The 27,477-nt window shown below is 39.7% G+C and overlaps 2 protein-coding genes across 2 annotated transcripts in view; one reads left to right on the top strand and one right to left on the bottom strand.

The window, feature by feature from the left end:
• The window catches only part of lyrm1 (LYR motif containing 1), a 176,436-nt gene extending 148,964 nt beyond the window's left edge, over nucleotides 1-27,472 (bottom strand). The window contains exon 1 of the mRNA XM_062992516.1: nucleotides 27,469-27,472. The gene's annotated coding sequence lies outside the window, so the exon portion shown is untranslated. The remainder of the gene's footprint in view (nucleotides 1-27,468) is intronic.
• The window catches only part of itga10 (integrin, alpha 10), a 45,056-nt gene that overhangs the window by 7,506 nt on the left and 10,073 nt on the right, over nucleotides 1-27,477 (top strand). Inside the window, exons 3-14 of the mRNA XM_062992510.1 lie at nucleotides 2,615-2,724; nucleotides 2,851-2,939; nucleotides 6,151-6,265; nucleotides 6,646-6,773; nucleotides 10,357-10,505; nucleotides 16,846-16,996; nucleotides 20,314-20,479; nucleotides 23,562-23,635; nucleotides 24,905-25,049; nucleotides 25,154-25,302; nucleotides 26,238-26,381; nucleotides 27,214-27,417. Coding sequence (XP_062848580.1) covers nucleotides 2,615-2,724; nucleotides 2,851-2,939; nucleotides 6,151-6,265; nucleotides 6,646-6,773; nucleotides 10,357-10,505; nucleotides 16,846-16,996; nucleotides 20,314-20,479; nucleotides 23,562-23,635; nucleotides 24,905-25,049; nucleotides 25,154-25,302; nucleotides 26,238-26,381; nucleotides 27,214-27,417 — 1,624 coding nt within the window. The remainder of the gene's footprint in view (nucleotides 1-2,614; nucleotides 2,725-2,850; nucleotides 2,940-6,150; nucleotides 6,266-6,645; nucleotides 6,774-10,356; nucleotides 10,506-16,845; nucleotides 16,997-20,313; nucleotides 20,480-23,561; nucleotides 23,636-24,904; nucleotides 25,050-25,153; nucleotides 25,303-26,237; nucleotides 26,382-27,213; nucleotides 27,418-27,477) is intronic.

Consider the following 27,477-nt stretch of genomic DNA (forward strand, 5'->3'; position numbering starts at 1 on the left):
CATTAACTATTTGTTGCAAATCAGTTTTTACAGAGTTAAAAATAGTTTAAAAAAATTCAGATGGCAGCATGTCGAGACAACATGTCGATGATTTAAGATGCTAAACTGTTTTCTCTATTGTTTTCTCTAGTTTTTTGGTCTATTGTATTAAATTGTGACATAATAGTCATGTTATTTTTAGGTGTCTGTAGGGGGGGCATGGTTTCATCGTTTGACTGAGTGGCGTTGATGGTCAGTCTAATAGATTAGATTTTTTCACAGAAGAAATGAGCAAATTCATTACATTTCTCTGTGGACAGAAGTTCTGGTGTGATCTGTTTTGGAGGATTTGTAAGCTTGTCGACCACGTTGAATAGAGTGCGGGAGTTGTTGATGTTCCTGTTAATGATCTTAGAGAAGTGCAGCTGTCTAGCCCTGCACAGAGCGGTAGAGAGAACAGAGTGGCGACACTCCCATAGGGAACCGTTGGAAAGGGGGCGGGACATTTTTTCTGTGCAGCTTCCGGGTTGTGGAGCTCTGTATAGTTCCAAACAACCCATAGAGCCCCATTCATTTCCAATACTTATCAAGCATTTTTAGCTGTATGTTGCTTTGTTTTAAAACAATTATGAATTTAATGTCATTAATATACTTAATACTGTTATTGTTTAGCATTTGCTCAGCACTAAATGTTACATGTTTATCTTAATTAATAGGTATAACTGAATTTAGCTTATTCAGTTTAGCTTAATTAATGACACACGAGTCTTTTCACCTAAAATGAGTTGATTAATCAAGAGTCTTGTTACAGAAATGATAATAAAATATTAGAACCACAATAAATCATTATACTTTTACTTTCATACTTCAGTACATTTGAAGGTAAATTTAGTTTAGTACTTTAGTGGAGGTAAAGAGTATTTTTACTTTTACTACTACTTTTACTGGAGTAATATGTTACCTTGGATATCTCTACTTTAACTCAACTGCATGGTTTGTGTACCTTGTCCACCACTTACATTAGACAAAATGAACTAGTGCATATTCATAATGAATTCATTAATGTATTACATGTAGGAATCAATTATTAATCACTCATGAAATAAGAGATGAATGAATGCTTTTTCATGTACCTTAAAGGTACGGTAGTGTGTTTATCAATCTGTTCCTTCAGTGCAGGTAAACCTTATGAATCCAGCCACATGGTTTAGTGACATGAGTGTTTAGCCAAAATGATTATTATTATGAATCCTCAGGAAAGTGAAGGGAGATTAGTTTATGTAAAAAACAAAACATAAAAAAACTTTAATCTCTGTACTGTATATTGTCTCTACTACTTAATGATATCGCATTATGTAATGTATGCTAATATAATGTACTGTGTGTTAACAAGAACGACCTATTAACAAGTCATTATAAACATCAAGCTTCCACTTTATATACCAAATTGACATTAAAGCAGATGCAGTAAATGTAAACGCAGTTGAAAATACCCAGAAATTGTACAAATGTTTATTATTTGCCGTTTAATATTTCATTTACTGCTGCCTGTCCCATATGAGAACATGACAGCGCCGGGTTTGTTTGGAACTATCGGAGGGTTACATGAACCACGTGACCGCGTGGCGGCGAGATCAAGGAGTGTCGCAACTCTCTCTATCTACGGCTCTGGCCCTGCATAACTCCGAGTTAAAACTACAAAGGCTTTGCTTATAGAGATCATAGTGGATTTGAAGTTTAGTTTTCCTCCACTTACGTTCAGCTCTCCTGCATTCTCTTTTCAGAGCTATTACCATCATTGTGTTACGCCATGGTGCTTTCTGTTTGCTCAACGTTTTCATGACTTTTACCGGGGCAACCACATCCATGACAGTCAATATTTTTACATTAAAGTTATCCAGGAGTTCATCAACTGACTCTGCAATTAAAGTTGGTGATATAGCTATGGCCTCCATAAACTGAGAACTAGTACTTTCATTTATGCACCTTTTCTTAACAGAAACAGAGCTAGTTTGAGCATCTGGAGTGATCAGCATTTCAAAGAAGACACAAAAATGATCAGAGAGGGCCAAGTCCTTGACCATGACTGAAGAAATGTTAAGACCTTTAGAAATAACTAGATCCAGAGTGTGCCCTCGAGTATGTGTAGGCCCTTTCACATGTTGCAATAGACCAAACGTGTCAAAAAGACCAAAAAGTTATTTGGTGTTATTGTCCTTGTTATTATCTAAGTGGATGTTAAAATCCCCAGTTATGATGAAAAAGCTGTACTCAGTGGAGATAACTGACAGTAGTTCAGCAAATTCATCTATAAAATGTGCAGAGTATCTTGGAGGTTTATAAATGGTTAAAAATAAAATTTTGGGAGTACCCTTCAAAATAAAACAGAGGTATTCAAAAGACATAAAATTGCCAAGCACAGTCTCTTTGCACTGGAATACATCTTTAAATAAGGCAGCTACTCCTCCACCTTTCCTACCACTTCGACACACATTCATAGAACTGAAGTTTGCTGGTGCTGTTTCATTAAGAACAGTAGCACTTTTAACCCATAAATACAGTACATTCATTTTATGTGATTCTGTTTCATTTGTGTTAATTAACACAAACGGTTACATTTCTGTTGATAATACAGGATGTTAGTCGGTGCACCATGGGATGGTCCACCCAGAAACAGAAAGGGAGACATCTACAAATGTGCAGTGGGAGACGAGCTTAATTCCAACTGCTCTAAAGTAAATCTAGGTAAATAAAACTACCATGTACCTGCATACATGTAGTAATCAGTACAATGAGGAAAACAAACGTAATACTGAACATTGTGTGTAAAATAACAAACAACTGACTGTTTTTATTCTGTTTCTTTTATAGCTGACAGCGCGTTTCAAAATGTGTCCCGGAATCTGAAGAACTCTCACCTGGGCATGACACTTACCCCCTATGGGCCAAATGGATTTCTGGTAAGATTGTGTTTAGGGTGACATCCGACAGGCTGGGCACCTACATAAACAACGATTGGCTGTTGTTCATACAGGGTGGGAGCTTGAGTGGACCTCGGCTTGCTCAACAGGGGTTTTTGGTCTGTTGGTCCTGGATTCTGTAAAGTTGCTTTGCGACCATGTCCACTGTAAAAAGTGCTATACAAATAAATATGACTTGACTTGACCTCATAACTGATGCAATTATGACCTCTGCTGGCTGGTTGATGGCGCCTTCACAGAGATGAGGGATAATCTGAGTGTTGATCAGGGTGTGGCTCTCCATACGCAAAGCTGATCCACATATGAACTCGCCTCGTGCAGGTGAAAAGATGCGGGTGGCTGCTGCATACGTGTCGGGAGGGGCGTGTGTTAGTCATGACTCTCCTCAACCAGGGTGGAGGTCAACATCAGTAGAGAGGAAGCATAATGCAATAGGGTTACTGGATACGCTAAAAATCAGGAAAAAAAGGGGAGAAAATACATAAACAAAAGGTGAGTAGAGTGGGTGCCTCACAACAACACAGCTTCTTGGAAGCTGGGTTTGATCCTTGCTTCCCAGTCTGTGATGAGTTTTGCATGTTTTCTCTGGCTATATTCACATGTCTGCACTTTTTAAAAGCATGATGAGGGTTAATTGAGTACTCTCTGTATGTGCCACCTTGTGATGGATTGGTGCCCTGTCCTGATTGAGGAGAATGAAGCTAACCCATGCCCCCTCCGACACGTGGGCAGCATGCCGTATGCATTTTGTCACCTACACTTTGATGAGTGCAGTGCAGCTCAGCGTTGTGTATGGAGAGACACACCCTGACAGCACTCTTTTCCCGTCTCTGTGCAGGTGCCATCAATCAGCCAGCAGAGGTCGTAATTGCATTAGATATGAGAGAGATCCTATCCGGCTTTTAATATCCCACCCCTATCTGAACAACAGGCCAATCGTTGTTAATGTGGCTGCTCAGCCCAGCCGGCAGGAAGACTGAGACTCGATACGATGTATTCGAGATCCCAGCTCTGGTGTTCCAGCGTGTGTTTTACCGCTGCGCCACCTGAGTGGCCGAAATGGTTTTTAAACCAAGCTCATGGTCAGGTGTCCACATACTTTTGGTCATATAGTGTATAATTGTCAAAGAAACAGGACACAGAATGCAGGTGACATAAATAAATAGATGAACTTCTCATTGCTTGGTCCACAGCACCTGTTAGTACCACACATCATTTACTTCTCTTCCTGCTGGAAGCCTCACTCATTTTTAAGGTTCAATGCTTTAAGTTGACCAGGTTCAGGGTGAAGTAAACACCACACCCACACGTTGAGCAAGGAAACAGGCAGGGGCGGTTGTAATCCCGGGTTCAGGACACAGTAAAAAAAAACATTTGCGCTCCCAATAAGAGTTCTTCTCTCTTCGCGCCCACACAGTGGAACACAGGCTTCAGTGTCCGACAGAACCAGCTCAGTCCAGTCATGGAGCCGTTCCGTTTGTGGATTTGCTGGAATTGCTGGGTGGCTGTTGCCAGTGTGTGTGTGTGTGTGTGTGTGTGTGTGTGTGTAGCCAAGAAATAGTTGTATGGTTCATGAATGATTTGCTCAAGAGAGAAAGGGAATGTTTTGCTAAGATTGTGATTAAGAGAGGGAGAGAAAATGTAAACACATAGCACCTTGGACAAAAATACAGTTCATGTAATTTATTACCGTTATTATGAACGCACGCTGGTTACGCATGTTTAAATGTGTGTGTGTGTGTGTTTGAACTGAGTCTTCCTGTGGTCAGTGCTATAACAGGACTGGAATGGGACTCTTTGTAATGACAGACCTTACAAAAGCCAAAACACTTCTCATTTTTTCTATTTCTGTCTAACCATTTCTTTCTCCCCTTCCTTTTATTCTTTCTTCATATCATTTTCAGTCCCGGTGTGTCACAGTATGCATGAATGGCATTCGTAATAAGAGGTGCCAGCAGTCAAATACCCCCCCCCCCCCCCCCCCCATCCATTCCTGCCCCACGACCACTGTTTTGCTTCTTTCATCTTTCTGGTATGTTTTCGTTCTCTTTCTTCTCAGCTTTCCATCTACTGTTCCATTCCATTTTGGTTTTGCAGTCAAATGAATGGTGCGCTTTGAAGGCAAACATTTTTATGTGATATTTTTCTCTCCCTCCAACTATTCTAACCGACTACATTTAAATGACTTTGTTGGGGTTTGGTTTCCAACGCTGCTAAAGCATTTATACAAAACCAAACTTCGTCAACAATCGTCTCCCCCTTTTTTTCGCTCCTTGTTCCCCTTTTGTTCCCACTGCTTATTATTTATTTTCCATGTGACCGAGTCATTCCTCCTGTACCCCTTGTTCTTGCCCCCTTGTTTTTCTCTTGTAGGCTTCACTCCAGCAGTTGAAGATAGTTGTTGATCTCATCAGTAGCTCTGACTGTATAACATCACTCTGTTCTTAATTCTGTCATACAAATACACAACACAAAAACACCAGAGAGACTTAAACCTGAAAAACAAAACAAAAATTGTAACATACATCCTGAAGATCCGTGCTCGGTCCTCGCCTTTGGTCACTCCCATGTTCCTTTATGTCCACGTAGGTTTCCCTCCACCAAAACATGCAAAGAGTTGATTAGCTAGTTGATTCGTTGAAAATCATTTGTATTGGCCGCTCAGGTGGCGCAGCGGTAAAACACACGCTAGGACCAGAGCTAGGATCTCGGAAACATCGTATCAAATCTCAGCTCTGCCAACCGGCTGGGCTGAGCGGCCACATGAACAACGATTGGCCTGTTGTTCATGTAGGGGTGTGGTAAATGTAAGCTGGATAGGGTCTCTTTGTAACTGATGCATCTACGACCTCTGCTGGCTGATTGATGCCGTCTGCACAGGGACGGGGAAGGAGTGCGTTGATCAGGGTGTGTTTCTCTGTACACAGGGCTGATCTGCATTAGCACTCGCCTAGTGAAGGTGAAAAAGTGCATATAGCTGCTGCCCATGTTAGGGTTAGCCTTGTTCTTCTCAATCAGAAGGATCGGCATTGGTGGAGAGGAAGCATGATGCATCGGGCAATTGGATACATTCATTTATATTCATTCATTTATAATAATAAAAATTCTAATAAAAAGTTTTGTGTGAGAGAAGTACTGTGTACTGCAGGGATTTAAACTAAATATGCATTTCCGGTCCGTGTATTTCCAGGCCTGTGCCCCATTATGGTCTCAGGAGTGTGGCACATCTCTCTTCAGCACCGGGATCTGTGCCTCTGTCGGCAATGACCTGGAACCCAAAGAGACCATCGCCCCCACAGCACAGAGTGAGAATAAACATCTTTACAAATTAACTTTGAGGAAACACTGCAGATATTTAACCTAATTTTGCTAAGTTAAGAAAGCAGAGAAATTCAGAAATGTAGATATACACTTTAACTACCTCTTAAATTTTAACTACCATCAGGGAAGTTGTGCCTAGCAGATAAGGTACTGGACTAGTAATTGAAAGGTTGCTGATTCAAGCCCCACCACTACTGTCACTGTTGGGCCCTTAAGCAAGGCCCTTAACCTTCAATTGCTTAGACAGTATACTGTCACAGTACTGTAAGTCACTTTGGATAAAAGAGTCTGCTAAATGCGTAAGTTTAAATGGCATATCACAGTGTATTTTAAAAGATTTAATAGATGTTTGCTTGTGTTTTAGGGTGTACCACCTATATGGACATTGTAATAGTTCTGGATGGTTCTAACAGCATCTACCCATGGTACGAGGTGCAAAACTTTCTCAAAAACATCCTTAGCAAGTTCCACATCAGCCCGGAGCAGATGCAGGTGGGTCATAAGTTCACAAATACATTGTGTACCTGTCTGACTTACACTGTTAAAATATTAGGATCACCCCTGAAAATGAGCATGGCAATGACTAAAAAATATGCATGTGACAGAGCTTTTTGATACCATATTTGTTGGGAGGTCCTGATGTTTTTGCTCATCACAGTAATAGCACTGCTCAGTATAGTGTTTCCACTGTTTTGCAAGTCTGGGATTCAGTTCTAACCAGATAATTCTACACTGCACTTCTGTGGCCCATCTTGATTCAATTTGAACTCCAAATGAATGGATGAAATGTGGATGCACGGGCACGGGATGTGTTGCCCACAATCTGTCATCATTTTATTTATTTTATATTTTTATGGGTATGCTTGGAGTGTGTGTGTGTGTGTGTGTGTGTGTTGGGGGGAAGGGTGAGTATGTGTGTTACAACCACAAGTCTTGGAGTGAAAAAAAACCCAGGCAGAGAGAGAGAGACAGAGGGATCTGATAAATATGGAGACAAACAGCTACGTTCATATGAATATACAGTACATGAACTGTGGTTTCTTTTGTAAATGAGGATGAATGTGAGTTTATGGATGTGTGTGCACGTGTGTGACTGACAGAGCGCAGTAACGATGTGTCAGGTGACATATACAGGGGTTTTCTTATTCGGATTATTGTTTTGACAGTGAGTTTGGTACATATGGTCAAGTGCATGACAGGTTTTCAAGTCCGGATGGGATTCTGGGTACTTTCTAAAATAAAAAGGTTCTTGGATTTACTTCATGTTATCATAGCTGCAGACTGAATTGTGTATAACAGAGATCCGTTTTGAAAGCTGAACCTGCAATAACAGGATTTAATGACTATGTCATAAACACTATATTTTCTACAAACCTAATTTCAAGAAAAGTTGGGACATTTTGTAAAATGCAGTAAAAACAAGAATGTATAGAAAAAAAAATCCAATGTTTGTACTGACCAGCTTATTTCTATTTTGTAAATATAAACACATTTAAAATTTGATGTGTGCAGAAGAAGCATGTTTACCACTGAGTTTGTTTGTTTATTTATTTATTAGGATTTTAACGTCATGTTTTACACTTTGGTTACATTCATGACAGGAACGGTAGTTACTCATTACACAAGATTCATCAGTTCACAAGGTTATATCAAACACAGTCATGGACAATTTAGTGTCTCCAGTTCACCTCACTTGCATGTCTTTGGACTGTGGGAGGAAACCGGAGCACCCAGAGGAAACCCACACGGATACGGGGAGAACATGCAAACTCCACACAGAAAGGACCTGGACCGCCCCATCTGGGGATCGAACCCAGGACCTTCTTGCTGTGAGGCGACAGTGCTACCCACTTAGCCACCGTGCCTCCCTTACCACTGGGTTCATTCACTTCTAAAACACCATGTCATACCACGACAGATGTTGGCTTTTGCACCTTTTGCTGTTAACAGTCTAGAAGGTTCTTTCAATGTTTGTCATGAAGAATCTGACATGCGTTTTCCTAGAAAATAAGCTGAAAAATAAGTACCGTTCACTGACCATTCAGACCATTCAGTCATTTTTGTATATAATTATACACCGATCAACCATAACATTAAAACCACCTCCTTGTTTCTACACTCACTGTCCATTTTATCAGCTCTATTTATAGTTCTACAATTACTGACTGTAGTCAGTTCTCTGTTTCTCTGCATGCTTTGCTAGCCCCCTTTCATGCTGTTCTTCAATGGTCAGGACCCCCACAGGACCACCACAGAGCAGGTATTATTTTGGTGGTGGGTCATTCTCAGCACTGCAGTGACAATGACATGGCGGTGGTGTGTTAGTGTGTGTTGTGCTGGTATGAGTGGATCAGACACAGCAGCACTGATGGAGTTTTTAAACACCTCACTGTCACTGCTGGACTGAAAATAGTCCACCAACCAAAAATGATGGTCTAGAAGATGACCAACTCAAACAGCAGCAATAGATGAGAGATCGTCTCTGACTTAACATCTACAAGATGGACCAACTAGGTAGGAGTGTCTAATAGAGTGGACACGGTATTTAAAAACTCCAGCACAAAACTCATACCAGCACAACACACACTAACACACCACCACCATGTCAGTATAACTGCAGTGCTGAGAATGATCCACCACCTGAATAATACCTGCTCTGTAGTGGTGCTGTGGGGGTCCTGACCATTGAAGAACAGCATGAAAGCAGGCTAAAAAGGATATGTAGAGAAATAGATGGACTACAGTCAGTAATTGTAGAACTACAAAGTGCTTCTATATGGTAAGTGGAGCTGATAAAATGGACAGTGAGTGTAGAAATAAGGAGGTGGTTTTAATGTTATGGTTGATCGGTGTATACCTTTTTCTTTGTGTGTTTCATGTTATATGTTGTTTTTGTATTTATAGTTGATGTAGCTAACTGTGTTAAGTGGACAACAGTTTTCTGAGGTACCACAAGACAATGTAGCTACATTTATCACAGCAGCATGACGGTTTCTTACGAAGGGCTTGAAGGTTGCTCACATTCAACAGTTTCTTGCTTTGGTCTACCTCACCTGTTACCAACTTACCTGTTTATTGTGGAATGTTCCAAAACTGTATACATTTTGCATTTGCCCTTATATACTTGAATATATTTTATTATACAAAATACAAAAAGTTGGTGATAGAATGTAGTCTTTTTTTTGTTCTTTTGTCAGTTAAATAAAGGTTCCAGTGAATTAACAAATCATAACAAATCAAAACTGCTCAGATAATATCCTCCCCCAAATATAAAAAGAGTTAATACCAACAGACAAAAGTGTAAAATATGCTTCAAGAGCACCTCAATTACTGGTATCCTTTATTTTTGTTGCAAAAATCAGAAAAAAAAAGTGTTTGTCATCATTATGCTTGGCACATTACCTACAGTAATGCTGCTTTAAAGATGAGTGATCTAGCCATGCACAACATCAACTTTTCTTTATATATTCAGATTAAACAATCTGGCAGCTAAAACGCCACTAAAGCAAAGTCTCCAACAACTGACCGGTTATAAACCCCATGACCACAACAGCCTGTAAACTAAACAGCAAGGTGTGAATAATTCAGAGTTTAATCCAGAAAGAATTAAGGTGCAAATGTATTTTACACAGTTAGGGTAAGCAAACATTTATACAAAACATCTAGTGCGTTTGTCCTTAATTATACATCGTAAAAACACTATGTTCTCACAGCATGCTGTGGCTGCTGAGTAACACCAGTAAAAGAAAGCCATGTAAATGTTCATTTAAAGGCAGTGGGCAGTCTGGGGCAAGCTGTGGTCAAAGGAAATGCCATCGGCTTCTGGAGCTTCTTATATCCTGGATAAACTGTGAATTTTTTTTCATGTTTGCTTTACAGATTAAAGCAAGATTAAAGCAGATTAATCGAAATCAACAAATGATGATTTATTTGCATTTTACAAAATGTCCCAACTCTGTTGGAAATTGGGTTTGTAATATAAGCAGGGTCTGAGCGGGAATCTGGCGGTCCACTCCAAGCCATTCTGACTTCAGTTCAAAAGACTTTAGTTTAACCAAAATATGTGTGTGTCCAGGTGGGCATCCTGCAGTATGGTGAGATCTCGGTCCATGAGTGGTCCCTTAAGGACTATCAGACAACAGAGGAAGTGGTGGAAGCCGCCAAGAACATCAGTCGACAGGAAGGGCGAGAGACTCGCACGGCTTATGCCATTGACATGGCCTGGTATGACTGCCAATCATTTTCTTTTATCATTCTCAGCATCTCTCTCTCTCTCTCTCTCTCTCTCTCTCTTTAATATCTCTTTTTTTCTCTTTCTCTTGTTTTGGTATTTTGTCAGATTTCTCTATTTTCTGAGTCTTTGATGCCGGTGTTGTGTTTGATGTGCTTGATGTGTGTGTGTGGAACTGGGCTACTCAAGAGTTCTATTCTCAATGGATCTATGCTATTGAAGACACATTCCAAATATTGTAATATTATAGTTACCCCCGGATGTGCATAAACATATATGAACTTCATTTACATTTATGTGATATCATTTAACAGATTTTTTCTTGAAGTGTTGTTCTTAGCACTTCTTTTTCTTATTACTAAGGTCAGGTCACACCAGGTTTCCACATGGAAATGTCCTTATGTGACAATACATACATTTATGTTGAATTCGTAACCATACATTATTTCACAACAACAACATTTAATGCAAATACACATAAAGTGGATATAAATAATTAACACTACTGTTAAAATGCCAGGTTTTTGTGATGTAAAAAATCTGACAAAGATGAATAGTTTCAGTACTGTTTCCACAACTAATGGGATCTACAATCAATGCAATTCAGTTGAAAAACAAACTGAAATCTTTTGTTGGGGAAAAATAAAATATAAACTCACAATAATGTGGCTGCATAAATATTCACACCTTTAAAATAATACAGTGGTACCTTGAAACTTAACGTTAATTGGTTCTGGGACTGGCGTTGAGTTTAAAAGGCATTGAGTGTCACGGTATTTTTCCCCATAAGGATGTATGGAAAAACCTGTTAATGCGTTCCATGGTCCTGTGGACTTGCATATATATTTAGGCTTATGTAAAATAATTGGGTTGTTTTTGACACTTATACACTAAAAATAACACAAATATAATATAAAAACACTGGGAAAAAAAGCTGATTGTCACAATTTCTCAGTTTTTAAACACCTCACTGTCACTGCTGGACTGAGAATAGTCCACTAACCAAAACCATCCGGCTAACAGTGCCCCGTGGGCAGCGCCCTGTGACCACTGATGAAGGTCTAGAAGATGACCAATTCAAACAGCAGCAATAGATGAGCGCTCGTCTCTGACTTTACATCTACAAGGTGGACCAACTAGGTAGGAGTGTCTAATAGAGTGGACACGGTATTTAAAAACTCCAGCAGCGCTGCTGTGTCTGATCCACTCATACCAGCACAACACACACTAACACACCACCAGTGCAGTGTCACTGCAGTGCTGAGAATCATCCACCACCCAAATAATACCTTAATACCTAAAATAATCTGTGGAGGTCCTGACCATTGAAGAACAGGGTGAAAGCAGGTTAAAAAGGTATGCAGAGAAAGAGATGGGCTACAGTCAGTAATTGTAGAACTACAAAGTGCTTCAATATGGTAAGTGGAGCTGATAAAATGGACAGTGAGTGTAGAAACAAGGAGGTGGTTTTAATGTTATGGCCGATGTAAATAAAGTATGTTATGCCACCTCATAACTTTAGTTTTTATTTTTATTTTCCACATGTAAAAGATTTCAATTTGGTTTTTTTTTTTCAATTAATTAGCCTAACAACAACATGTAAATGGCTTTTATAGTTTTATAGTGTTTTATTTTGTTTACACAAACCAAGGTAGCTTCCAGACAAGGAAGACGTGTATAAAATTTGTGTCCTGATTTGATCCTCTAAACTTTTTCTGAACTTCTTTTTCTTCTGAATTTCTGAACAGTTGCAATAAAAAGCCTACAAAACTCAAATTAATTTCCAAATTACAAGTCAGGTATCGCAGAAATACTAAATTACAGCTGATGTCTAAGTCAAACCACAGTAGTGGATCATTATGCTGGTCTATTTCTATTTAAAATGCCCCAGCCTTAGTCTGACCTTGTACACTTCTTACAGTGATGGGAATAAGACACTTCTGCTGTGAGCTCCATCCCAACACTTATAGCTAATGCAGAAAACACAAAATTGTTAACTTATAATTAAAAAAGTAACAAATCAACCTGTAAAAGACTATGTATAAAGAACCCCTGATTAACACTGTTTAGATTTCATCCCAACTAAGAGTCTAAAATAGCTTCAGGCATGAGGGCTCTGATGTAAGCCAAGTCTTAATTCCATGAAACCACAAGGCCTTTGGTTCAACATAGCCATGTCCATCAACTGCAGACTCTCTCAGCCTGATTATTATATCAGGCTATATATGGCATTTAATGTTACATTGACTACTACGTAATGAACACGATTTTGGCAAAACTCTGCGATGTTCTGCATCCTAGCAATGCGGTGGTTTTACAATTCTGTTGGTATTTTTTTCCGAATACTGAGCCAGTAAAATTGTTGCCATCAGCAATCACTGTTTTATTCAAGAACGTTTTCCCCCTCTCCCCATTACGCTTGAGAAGCTTGAGTAAAAGTACAAAAGGACAAGAATTACTGTATACCTATTATTTTAGGTACCTCACTGGAAAGCTCCAGACTGGTAACCAACTCTTGTACTTAACTGTTTACTTCAGTTTCAAAGGTAAAAAATGTATTATAAATATATGATGTATATAGCCAAAGTATATGGATATGGACATACAGAAGATTTTGGAGTGTATCTTTGGGAATTTGTGCCCATTTAGTAAAAAATCTTTCAAGCACAAATAGGCCTGGCTTGGTTCTGATATTTCAATTCATTCAAGTTCATCCACACCAAACTTCTCAAACTGTGTGTTAATCAACCTTGTTTATCAATGGGGCACATTCCTCAAACTGTTGGCAATTTGGAAGCATTACATTTATTTTATTTACACTGATCAGGATAAGCGGTGCTAAAACTGACAATGAATGAATGTCTTATGTGCTTCTGGTACTATTTATTAGACACATTGGGATTAACATATTTACATTTATGGCATTTAGGAGACGCTTTTATTCAAAGCAACTTAGATTTGTTACTGAATATAATGCAGACAATTTAGGGTTGAGGGTCTTGCTCAGGGGTCCCACAGTGGCAGGGCTTGAACCAGCAACCATCTGATCACTAGTACTCTGTCTTAAACACTGAGCTATTACTGTCCCAGGACTAACAATAATAACAAGTCTTAATAATCGTTCTTTCTGTCGCCTTTGATTATATGTAGAGTTGATGTTAAAATATGTTAAAAATATGTTAGATTTTATAATCATTTCTTTTTTTTTTTTGCTTGTTTATGGCTCTTAGTGTTTTTATAAAGAATTGGCCTATATATATATATATATATATATATATATATATTAAAATCAAGTTTCTCATTCTGTGTAGATAAAATGAGAACAATAGCTGGGTGAGGTTGGCAGCTAGTAATGACAATAATGTTTGCTGATGCCAGTAGAGGACTGGGCAAACGAGAGCTGGGTCAGCAGCATAGTTACAGGTGTGGTTACTGTACAGCAGACTCGGCTTTAACCTCTACAGCTGTGCAAACACACTTCCATGAACACATTTGCCACACACACACACACACACACACACACACACACACACACACGTGTTTTCATGATGTTAGCACATTTCAGTTGCATATATGTTCTAGTAAATGAACAGACTTAGTAAAAGTCAAGCGCACTAATTAATTCCAACACACTGTAAAATGAGAACAGCGGGAGTGGAAACCACATCTGTCCAGACGGAGCTGTTTGGTTGGGATGGAGATGCCACTGTTTTACCTTCTTATTCTCTATAACTCTGCAAAACCTCCAACAACAATTAGAATTTTATGTTTAACACAAAAAAGTCTTCATAAATATTCTCATGAATTTCACTTTTATATTTTCCTATTATAAAAAGAACAAGAAAGTCTTCACTCTTTAATCTCTTTAATCTAGCAAATTAACACGACCACTTTCCTTCATCTGTATCTTACTGCTTTGTGTGTTGTGGTGCAGATGTTTACACCAAGTCACCAGCCTTTCTGTTTGTCCCAGACCACATCACATGCACTTTCTTACTAGATCTGATGTCATGAGAGTGTAAATCCCATATGGCGTCTGTAGTAAATGATTGTATGTATGTCTGTATGCTATATCTCCTCTTGATAGAAGCATGCTGCTTTAATCACTCTCTTTGAGAAAATACTTTCCTTTTTATCTGTTTATTTCTCCATTTTAAGACCTTTTTTTAATAGTTCCCCTCTCATTTATTCTATTCGTTTTATTCAGTTCTCCACCCTGCGATCCGGTTCCTCTTCTCATCCGTCTCCTTCATTCTTTCTGTATGTAATTAGGCGGGAGGCTGCTGGGTGTTTTCAAACTCGGCGTCTCTTGCGGGGAGCCGCTGGGTTTTATATATAGCCTGGATCTGGACAGCCTTCTGAAAATCACTGAACTGACTAACTCTGAGGTCGCCACATAACGTTTTGCTTTAGGATGCTGGTCAAACACACAAGCAGGATGGAATGCTGCCTGCTGCCGTTCTGTTTTATAGGTACAGACAGATCCAGAGTTATTGGCACCCTCGATACAGATGAGTAAATAACGTTATGGATAATAAAATTGAATTAGCTTCATTGGAAATTTAATTTAATAATTTATAAGAGTATAATTAAATAAATTTGATTTTGAACAATGACAATTGTTGCTGATGGTTCTGTTAACCTTTCTAAATCAGCCAATGGCTTATAATAAGCCACACACCTTATAATGGTCATATCTGCATATACATTTTCGGCATATAGTAGGAGCCTTTATACAAAGCGACTTATGCTTAGTTCACACTACACGATTTTTGCCCTGATTTTCGCTCGCCGACTAGATTTGCCGGCTCGGGAGCAACTCGGCATTCGCTCAGCGATCAAAACTCGGCTCTCAGTCGCTATGTGTGAACTGTTCAACAACTTGATCCGAGCGGCTCCGAAGAGAGATATCTAGCATGTCGAATATCTGAATCTGAGTTGCCCGACTGGCAATGAGTGCTATGTCGAACAGCCAATGAGAACGCAAGATACGGTGTGAGGGGAAATGCAGGGGAGGAGTGTAAAAAGGTGGGACAGGGCCATAATATAGTTTATATCAGAATACATCGGTACACACACAAGTTTTACAGTATTTTTGACCTTATCATTCTCTACAAAACACCAACGCTGCATTGCAAAAAATATTTATTAACCTCCGACTCACTACAGAACAATCCATGCTGTTTGCGTAGCCAAATCCACTCAGATTCATTTATTTTTTCTCCTTCTCATTTTGGGACGTGGTATCATTAAACCCCTCGTCACTTCTCGCGTTTTTTTTTGTGACAAAACGTAGTGTGGGTGAGAAACTCGCCCGCGACTCCAGTTGGGGATAGAACGTGTAGTGTGAAACCCCCTATCGCCGATCAGTCGTGTAGTGTGAAAGCCACACCGACTTGAAAGACTCCCGATTACAAGAGATCCAGTCGTGTAGTGTGAACTGTACAGCGACCTGACCACTTGGAAAGTCATGTAGTGTGAACTTGGCATTACAATACTATGACAGTATCCAGTCTGAGCAATTTAGGGTTAAGGTCCTTGCTCAAGTGCCCAATATCTATTTTTAAGACAATAATTCGAAAAATATAAACAAATCTAACTGTAATAAACCTGCCTTTAAGAGTTCACATTTATTTTGCCCCCGTGCACAACAAGGAGGATAAAGCAGGATTAAAAAGGCAAACATTTGTCTAATGATTGTCGTTTAGACGGCTCCTCCATGCCATTTCAAAGTGGAAAGCCTGTCTTTCATCCAACCACAAACACTGTGGTGACTGGAGCTTGTTGACCCTATTAAAACTTTAAATTAAACCAAGCTCTATTGTCAGATTTTTTATAAGGTCGTTGGGCATAAAATTGGAGTGATTATACAACACAGTTTTGGAGAAGCTGTGGTAATTTGGTACTGGGAACCTTGTTATTTATAGCATCACAGAATCCATTAAGTTGGAGGTTTTAAATAAAAATCTAACAATCAAAAAAATCTTGTGGCATCTAGCAAGAAGATAAAACTGGGTTGTGGTTGGGGGTTGCAGGATGATAGTTATTAGAAACAGGTCCAAATTCACACAAAAACGATTTGCTGAGCACAAATCAGCCTTTTAAAAATGTGAAGTGAGCTTATGAGGACAGACCATGAACAAGGACCAGGTTTTTTGGTTTGTAATCTACTGTCTCATTAAGCATCATAAGATACATCAAGGAGCTTATGATTTTATTTATTTTTATATATTTTCAATCAAATTTGCAGATGCTGTCCTCTAAATTCATCTATTTTTTCCTAAAGAAAATGATTTAATAATTTCTTTATTTGTACATTTTCTTTGTCTGTAGTACAGAGGCATTCAGCCCAGAAAGAGGAGCAAGAGAAGGAGCCACTAAGGTCATGATTGTGGTGACAGACGGGGAGTCACATGATGGTGAAGAGCTTCCTGATGCCCTAGAAGAGTGCAATATACGCAACATTACCAGATATGCGATCGCTGTAAGTGCACCTTATACATTTACACTTTATTGCTCTTTAGCACACTTCAACACTCCAAACACACCACAGTAAGTGTTGGTCAGTTGGACTTTAAATTCACGTCCAGATCAGTTTTCTGCTGGCCAGCCCTGGTTCTGGACTGCTTTAATTGGGAGGGCAGTAAAACATAACGGGTGGGCATGTCGTGACATGGAGAAGCTCTCAGATGTGACATGGGCAAGTTCGGTTGATTTTTTTTAATCAGAAAACGATGAATTATAGGTTTTCCTACAATGTATGTTTATTAAATGCAAAATTCCCACAAAAAACATACAGAAAGGTATGTAATGCTTTGTAATGCTTTCTGTGCTGTGTTTAATCCCCCTTTTGCCAAAATACCAGCACTGTGTCATCTCCTAATGAGCTTTATGGGACAGTAGAGTACAAACCAAAGAATCTGAAGGTATTTTGACTTCTTCTTTTTATGTCGCAGTGAGAATCTGGGCCATGCCCACCCCAGCCTGCCCCATCCCCCCAGCGCCGGCGGTGCTACTTGCATACAATTAGTGCACACCTGCATGTTTACATTTACATTTTCTGCATTTAGCTGATGCTTTTATCCAAAGCGACTTACAGTACAGTGACAGTATACAATACAAATCTACCAATTGAGGGTTAAGGGCCTTGCTCAAGGGCCCAACAGTTGCAACCTGGCAGAGGTGGGGCTTGAACCGGCAACCTTTTGATTACTAGTTCAGTATCTTACCCACTAGGCTACAGCTGCCCCTGTTATTTTCTATTGTTACAGAAGCAGTAATTCACTTTATCTTTTTTAAACTGACCATAATTAAGATTGATCTATTTAAGTCCTTCACTTTATCTTGCCTTTCAATTATCCTTTTTCTGTTTCATGGTGCAAAAGGAATTTAGGCCATTCTTTAAACAATCAAAACCACTAGACTGCACCACACAGACATGGATGAAAACACAGTTCAAAAATAGCGCTCAAGTGTTCTCCACCCCAGCACAGGCCCATCAGGGTGAGGGTTAGTGGTTGCAGCACCCTCCTCAGTGATTTCCATGAACCACAACGTAATAAAGGACCAAATTACTTCAAATGCAGTCACGCAAGGCAGAAAAATATATTGGAGGGTGGGAGAGGAGTCTGCTGAGGGGTTGAAAGTGATTTTATGCTATATGCAATTGAAGACTTACTGAGTAAGTGGAGGTACAAAATGTAGACATAGACATTTCATTCATTTACTTGTTCATTTATTTATTAATCATTGTCTGTTTTACCACCTCTTGCCTTTCTTGTGTTACCCTCTGCCCATGTGCTGCCCCAGGATTTGCAAATTATTGAATTAAGAAATTTAACCCTTATTGATTTTCTTAATCGCTTATCCACTTGTGTTTGCTGGAGCCTATCCCAGCCTTTCAATGGGCGCAAGGCACACAGTAACACCCTGGACGGGATGCCAGTCCATCGCAGGGCAGACACACACACACACACACACATTCACTTCAACAGGGCAATTCAGTGTCTCCAATTAACCTGACTGCATGTTTTTGGACTGTGGGAGGAAACCGGAGCTCCCGGAGGAAACCCACGCAGACACGGGGAGAACATGCAAACTTCGCACAGAAAGGACCCGGACTGCCCCGCCTGGGGATCGAACCCCCAGGACCTTCTTGCTGTGGGGCGACAGTGCTACCCACCGAGCCACCGTGCCGCCCATGTCAAATACAGTCATGGACAATTTTGTATCTCCAATTCACCTCACTTGAACGTCGTTGGACTGTGGGAGGAAACCCACACAGACACAGGCAGAACATGCAAACTCTTCACAGAAAGTACCTAGACCGCTCCACCTGGGAATCAAACCCAGGACCTTCTTGCTGTGAGGCGACAGTGCTACCCACTGTGGGTGCTAAGGACTGCTCCCACTTTAATAAGCTTAATTGATCATGGTCAGAGGAATTTAGATTGAGTATGCTACATTTGCAGTTGGAATATTTAACCACCCAAAGAAAGTAAGAATATATAACACTAATCTTTTCTCCAGAGCTAGATTCTGCTTTAAGCTGTGGGGGGTTGAGTATTTCCGACTGGAACTGTTCAGACCAAGTCATCTGAGCTTCCCATTTCTCTAAAAATTGGATTCCCAGATTCTTTGTTTCTAACATATCAGAGATACATGTTAATACTAACATGTATGGACATGGAAAATGCATCAGGAACAGAAACTTAATCCCGTGTCTGCTCAGCTACAGTTTTCAGGCTTGGACACCATCCAAGTTGATACGATGGTCCTGTCATTAGTGGGACCTTTCCAGTAAATGTTCTGAAGTGGGCCTTTGAGGAGGCGATGTTCTCTGAGTCATGCAGAACTGTTTTCAGCTCCTTCTGCCACTGCGTCATAAACATATGCATCACATCCTCTGGTTGGATTTTTTGTGAAGAAGCTTAGGTGTTGAGTGACTGTGAAAAAATCTGTTGTTTTTACTGCTTATTTAATTAATTGATTAGTATCAATCTGACTAAAAACCTCACTTATTTGCTCTGTTCAGATGGAAAAATAAATAAAATTGTGTATATTTTGCATTTTCTTCCCGATTTAGCACACTCAATTTTGTCTCCCGCTGCTACCAGAGATACCAGATTGATCCGAGGAGAGCACGTCGCTGTACACACCCCTTCCGACATGTGCACAGCCCTCCATTTCTCGCCCCTGCATTCGGCACAGGGCGTCTCTTCCGCGTCTCTTCCGCCAATCACACATAGATACGGAGGAGTTCAGAACCGATTCAGAAACTCGATGCTGGTGTGCAAGCGGAATATCCCGCTGCTCCACCTGTGTGCCCAAATTGTGTAAATTTTAATTAAAGCTAAAAACATATTCACAAGAAATAGTAAAGAAATTTTGGCCCAATATGTTTGATTTGATTTGAAGACAGCGAAAATATGTGCTGTGGTCAGATGAGTCCACAGTTCAACTTGTTTTTGGGTAAAGTGGACCATCCAGACAACATCTGACATGGTATCGGAGTGCATCAGTGACCATGGCATGGGTGACTTGCTTATGTGTGAAGGTGTCATTGACTTTGAGGCGTATATTGGGGATTTTAGAGAGACATGCTGCCCTCAAGGTGACATCTTTCTCTGGGAAGTCCATGAATATTTCAGCAACGCAATGAAAAGACTTTGTCCTTTGGTTTAAATTAACAAATCACAGATTAGCATCTTTAATTGCGTTTTACAAAATGTCTTTACTTTTCTGGAAATAGACCTACAATATGTTAGAATGAAATATATTTACTACTTTTTTGTCTTTTAGGTTTTGGGTCATTACATCCGCAGGCAACAGGACCCAGATACCTTCATTAAAGAAATCAAATACATCGCAAGTGACCCTGATGAGAAATATTTTTTTAACGTGACGGATGAAGCAGCATTGAATGACATCGTAGATGCACTGGGAGATCGTATTTTCAGTCTGGAAGGTAAGAAATAATGAAATATTAAATAGCTTTAGGTTGGCCGCTCAGGTGGCGCAGCGGTAAAAACACACGCTGGAACCAGAGCTGGGATCTCGAATACATCATATCGAATCTCAGCTCTGAGAGTCTGTCGGCTGGGCTGAGCAACCACACGGACAACGATTGGCCCGTTGTTCAGATAGGGGTGGGATATTAAAAGCTGGATAGGGACGCTCACATAACTAATGCAATTACGACCTCTGCTGGCTGATTGATGGTGCCTGCACAGAGCCAAAAAAGAGTGCTCTCAGTCTCTCCATACACAGTGCTGATCCGCATTGCACTCGTCAAAGTGTAAGTGACAAGATGCATACGGCTGCTGCCCACGTGTTGGGGGGGGGCTGGGTTAGCTTCGTTCTCCTCAATCAGAGTGGGGATCGGCATTGGTGGAGAGGAAGCATGACGCAATCGGGCAATTGGACGCACTAATAGGGAGAAAAAGGGAAGAAAATGCATTAAAAAATAGCTTTAGGTTGGATTACAATATTGTATGCAAGCCAAACCTATTCAATCAACATCTGTGCATGTTTTTCCACAAACACTCTAAAATCTTAAGGGAAACCTTTCCAGAAGATTGATGGCTGTTTTAGCCACAAATAGGGGCCCAACTCAATATTACTGCCAAAATTTTTTAAATGAGATGTCAGGTCTCTAAATACTTTTCTCCAAAGTATCTATTACCTCATAAGGGTTTTCTACTACTCACCACTTTCTGAATCATTATTTCTTTGCAATATGACATTGATGTTTTACTGATTAGCTAAACCATTAGGACCGGCATCCAAAAATGTGCTCAGCAATGCCTGTTTTATAACATTGACATAGCATGACAAAGTGCATGCTTTGGTCAGGGATTTATTAAATGTTGGACTGATGGTAGTTCATGTGTTCAAAGCAGCAAATATGATCAGGCATACAAACCTGAATTACTTAATAATGGCCAAATTGTTATAATCAGACGACTGGATTAAAGTATCTGTGAAACAGCAGGGGTGCTCACAGGTCATCGTGATGAGAACCCACTGACAGTGGTCCAGTAAGGATCCATGAATCACCGGCAGGTTGTTTTACAGCTGAGTTTCATTGATGCCAGAGAGCATGAAGGCTTTAGCGTCTGATACAGACCGATATAAGGGCTACTGTGGCTTAAATTGCAGAATTTTAATACTGGTGATGAGGTGAATGTGTCACAACACACAATGCATCAAACCTCCCTGTGTACGGAGTCCCCATGATAACTCTTGTCCACTGTCAAAAACACCCACAATGGGCACACAGGCATTGGAACTAAAAATCTGAGTAATGGAAGAAGATCGACTGGACAGACAAATCCTGTTTTCTTCAAGATCATAAATGGCCAGGCACATGTGCATTGTTTACTTGTGGCAGAGATGAAACCAGGATGCACTATAGGACAATCCACCTCACGACAAACAGAAGTACCTGCTGGTACCAAATGCCTCAGGATTCCTTCAGTTGTCTTGTGGAGTCCATGTCTTGCTGGGTCAGAGCTGTTTTGACCTCATGTTAGGTGGGTGTTTTGGCTCATTGGGTTATCTGATTGCTGGGCGCTCCTCCACTAGACCAGCTACACTACTTACGAAAGTCATTATTATTCTAAGGTACCATTTTAGAGGAAGGGAGGAGTCAAGTCCCGAGGCAAAGCAAGGTTGAAGGGTGTAATGCCAGCTTGTTTCTGAGAAAAGGAAGGAAGGGAGGGGAAGTACAGAGATGAGGGAAAGGGTGCATGTGACCATGAAGACAGCTTTAGCATGGCAGGATGTTCAAATGAATGTATTAAAAAACAAAGAGTCTTTAATCAAAGTTGTGGCCTGATTGTACAAAATATAAACAGAAATTAATTCTGGAATTTGGGTTCTGGGATTTGCATCATTTTTTTTCTAGGAACTGACTTTTAAATCAGACACTTTCTCAGCAAGCAATAATTTAAATTTAATAACTGAAATGTACAATTATCTCATCACCTTTTTAATTATCCCTTTATCAAATATAGCCCCAATAAAGTCATATTTAGCCTGTAGTTAATTTAATAAATCATTGTAATATTTCTTTTTTTTAAATGTTTTAAAAGCTGCATGTTATATGATTCATATTTGTGGACATTTTTATTTTGGTCACTTTTATGCAGATAGGTGTACAGCTACACTGTGTCTGCTACACTTATACTAGTACAACACACATTACAATGTTATTATCCTATTAATGTCATTGCAGTGCTGGGAATGGTTCAGTACCCAAATACCTTTTGGCCATTTGGGGTCCTGTGGAGGACCTTTTTAATTAATAAATGAAGAAACAAAGAAACCCCAATGACTTCTGGAATACAGTACCCCTTTTCTGAAGGAACGGATCCCAATGTTTCAGATCCTGGCAAAGGATCATCATGAAATATTGTGATCCCTAGCATTCAGAGATAAGATAAGATAAGATAAGATAAGATAAGATAAGATAAGATAAGATAAGATAAGATAAGATAAGATAAGATAAGATAAGATAAGATAAGATAAGATAAGATAAGATAAGATAAGATAAGATAAGATAAGATAAGATAAGATAAGATAAGATAAGATAAGATAAGATAAGATAAGATAACACTTTATTGATCCCAAAGGAAATTGCAGCGTCACAGTACTTTACAAATTACACAAGGGAAGACAGACATTATTCAACACAATTAAACATAACAGGGCATAGGCAAAAGATAGGTTAAAAAGGGAGGTAGGACAGTGTTAATTTCATACTTGGCATCATGAACAACAGACCTACTGTCACACGGGGTGATGTGATCACCCGAGTCACACCTTGGGCCTTGAACTACACTTTCTGTCCAACTTTGCCAACTATACCTGTCAGGCCAAACTGAGCATGGCAGGTATGAGTAAATAGTTTAAAATAATGTCCGGATACTTTGCACAGATGCACATTAGCATGTTCAATTGTCATTAATTGTCATCATTAGGTGTTGTTGACAACTGACTGACTCTAACTGTTAATGTTTATATAAAATAATTTTGTCCTGTAACAGGGACCTTGGGATACAATGAAAGCACCTTCCTAATGGAAATGTCTCAGATTGGGTTCTCAACACACATCTTAAATGTAAGTATCTGCTTAAAACTATCTAAGAGCTTTTCTTTGACCATGGTGTTTAAACAACATACTGCATTTATTGCTTACTTAACGGTTGCACCCATGTTTGTAGAAACACATGATCTAAAAAGTATAAAAAGCATGAACTGTGATTGCATTGTCACCTGGTGCACAATAACTTAACCTTTTCTTATCTTACGACCAGCCCTGCTGGCTCAGACAGAAATATTGCTGCAATCTTTTGTGGACAGTCATCTTCATATCTATCCATAGGCTGTTGCTGCTGGCCCATACCAATCAATCTTCAGTTTTTGCGAATAATACTCACATTCAGGCATGCAGGCAAACCACAACTATAAATATCACAGAACTGCTGGTTCCTGTATACTTGATCTTTTAAAATACACTATATAGTATAAAATTGGAATAGCATGTGAACAACACAGTGGGCTTGTTGGACATTATGTTGTTGCTTCTCCCTTGCTATTATCATCCCCATACTTCTGTAAAGTCTTTCCACAAGGAGCATTTCTGTAGAAAACCATGTGGAAGCACTTTGAAGTTCTACAATTACTGACTGCAGTCCATCTGTTTCTCTACATATCTTTTTAGCCTGTTTTCACCCTGTGCTTCAATGGTCAGGACCCCACAGGACCACTACAGAGCAGGTATTATTTGGGTTACAATGACATGGCGGTGGTGTGTTAGTGTGTGTTGTGCTGATATGAGTGGATCAGAAACAGCAGCGCTGCTGCAGTTTTTAAATACCGTGTCCACTCACTGTCCACTCTATTAGACACTCCTACCTAGTTGGTCCACCTTGTAGATGTAAAGTCAGAGACGATCGCTCATCTATTGCTGCTGTTTGAGTTGGTCATCTTCTAGACCTTCATCAGTGGTCACAGGACGCTGCCCACTCAGTCCATCAGTGACAGTGAGGTGTTTAAAAACTCCATCAGCGCTGCTGTGTCTAATCCACTCATACCAGCACAACACACACTAACACACCACCACCATGTCAGGGTCACTGCAGTGCTGAGAATGACCCACCACCCAAATAATACCTAGTCTGTAGTGGTCCTGGGAGAGTCCTGACCATTGAAGAACAGCATGAAAGGGGGCTAACAAAGCATGCAGAGAAACAACTGGACTGCAGTCAGTAATTGTAGAACTACAAAGTGCTTCTATATGGTAAGTGTCTAGGAACCTGAGTAAGTAACTTTGCATCACTTAAATCTTTGCATGATATCAGTAATGTTTTATGATGTGTTATTTTAGGATGGAATCTTGTTTGGCATGGTGGGGGCATATGATTGGGATGGAGGGGTGTTGAAGGAGAGCACTGATGGAAGGATCATGCCCCCTCGAGAGGCCTTTGAGGAAGAATTTCCATTGGAGCTAAAGAATCATGCAGCATACCTGGGTAACCACACTGCATCATTTGGATGTGAAATGGGACTCTTTTATATATATTTGCATATTTTTTAATTTCCCTTGTTGTTAAACTATTGTGTGCACCTGTTGCAGGTTATACCGTGTCCTCAGTGGTAGTAGCGGACCGGAAGAGACTCTATGTGGCTGGAGCACCCAGGTTTAAACATAAAGGCAAAGTCATCCTGTTTGACATGAGTCCAGATGGTGATGTCACCATCACTCAGGCCATCGAAGGACAGCAGGTACTTCATCTTTCATCCATCCATCTAGCTGTTCCATTTTCCCATTTATATTACTGCCCCAACCACTCATTAGACCATTAATTCATCCACTAATTAATTCATCAATCCATTTAATCATCCATTCACTGTTCATCTACTTACTAACCCTATTGATGTACTTATGTATTCATACATCCACCCCTTAATCTATACATCTATCAAATTTTTGATAAATGCTTATGCAGTCCTATTTTACATGCTTGTTGTGTTTTGGGTAATTACTTAATGGTTGCACCCAAGTTTGTAGAAACATCTAAAAAGTATAAAAAGCATGAACTGTGATTGCAATGTCAACTGGTGCCCAATAACTTAAACCTTTCTTAACTTACAACCAGCCCTACTGGCCCAGACTGAAATGTTGTTGCAATCTTTTGACCTGTGTGGGGTATTTTTAAATAGTTTTCCATCAGCAATGTACTACTGGCCCATACCAATCAATCTTCAGGTTGCCAGTCCATCACAGGGCAGACACACACAGACTCTCTCTCTCTCTCTCTCTCTCTCTCTCTCTCTCTCTCTCTCTCTCTCTCTCTCTCTCTCTCTCTCTCTCACACACACACACACACACACACACACACACACTAAGGGCAATTATAATAGCTCCAATTGGCCTGACTTCATGTCTTTGAACATGCAAACTCCACACAGAAAGGACCCTGGCCGTCTAGCCAGGAAATCAAACCCAGACCCTTTTTGCTGTGAGGTGACAGCGCTATTCTATACGCCACTGTGCCACTCCATTTTCATTTACTATAAATTAGTAATTACTTTTGATCACATAACTGTTTAGTTATTGATATGGTTACTGATTATGATATTGCTTGATTATTCACAAATGTGTTTTGTGCCTGTGTGTTTCATCATTTAATCCTCTCTGTTTGATTCTCTATTTTCAGATTGGTTCTTATTTTGGCAGTGAGGTGTGTGAGGTGGATGTAGATAAAGATAATATAACTGATATCCTACTGATCGCTGCTCCCATGTTCCTAGGAGCAGGCAACAAAGAGACAGGAAAAGTCTATGTCTTCTGTCTGGATGGGGTAAGAGTTAACACTGGAGTTATACATTTCCTCCAGTCTTAAATCATTTACACAAAAACATATGCTTTTAAATTTGTTTATTGGATATTAAGAGCACTGTTTTAAATGAGTGAAAAGAAAACAGAACTGCCTGCGTCCTTTCTCTCAAGTATACATTACCCTGCAAAGTGTATCTTCTGTAAAAGACAAAAAAAGATATGCATGTTTTACGTCACCATGGTGTTAGAGGCTCAAAAAGAAGCTCCTGCTCCAAAATCAACACTAAAGTTAAACTTAAGTCTGTTGCTTTTCACTTGGACAAAGTCAAAGCAGGGGCTTTCTTTTAGCACAGCTTCTACTGAGCCAATGACAAAGGAAAACCAGCTTGACTGTGGACAGTATTAACCAGGTTCCAGCAGCTTCTAAAGCTCGCTTATCTCTGACAGTGTACCTGCATATTTTTTCAGTGTTTCTTGAATTATCTGACCATGTAACTAGCCCTCTTTATACGGTGTGAAGGCCCAAAAAAGCCACTAGCTGTAGTCAATCATATTCAATAACATAAAAATGAGGGGTCCAGTTAAATGACATAGTACTTTCTACACCATCAAATGATTCTAGTTATGATTTTAACCCAGCACAATAATCCTAATCAACTATTGAAAGAAGTCAAATGCTAATTATTTAAAAATTTAATACATGTTAATACTGTACGTGTTAAAAAAATGACAGAATACAATAAGTGGTGTTTAGAAGTGATTATGCACATATTAGCTTCAATTAATTATTACTTTAAGACAGCTTTAATTTAACATTCACACTTCTTAACGTTGTCACTAAATTCTCCTTTCAGAATACTTTTGCTCCGAATGGTACCCTACATTCTCAGCAGAAGGCACAGGATGCCCGGTTTGGTTATGCTATGGCTGTGGCTCCAGACCTCAACCATGATGGCTACACTGATCTGCTGGTGGGAGCCCCACTAGAGGATGATCACCAGGGTGCACTTTACGTCTACCACGGCGATGAATTCTATATAATACCACATTATAAGCAGGTAAAAAATCTATATAGATGAAAAATCAAAAATGGTAACAATAAATTATACTGTACTGGG

This window comes from Trichomycterus rosablanca, chromosome 3 (assembly GCF_030014385.1).
Source record: "Trichomycterus rosablanca isolate fTriRos1 chromosome 3, fTriRos1.hap1, whole genome shotgun sequence".
In the NCBI taxonomy this organism is placed as follows: Eukaryota; Metazoa; Chordata; class Actinopteri; order Siluriformes; family Trichomycteridae; genus Trichomycterus; species Trichomycterus rosablanca.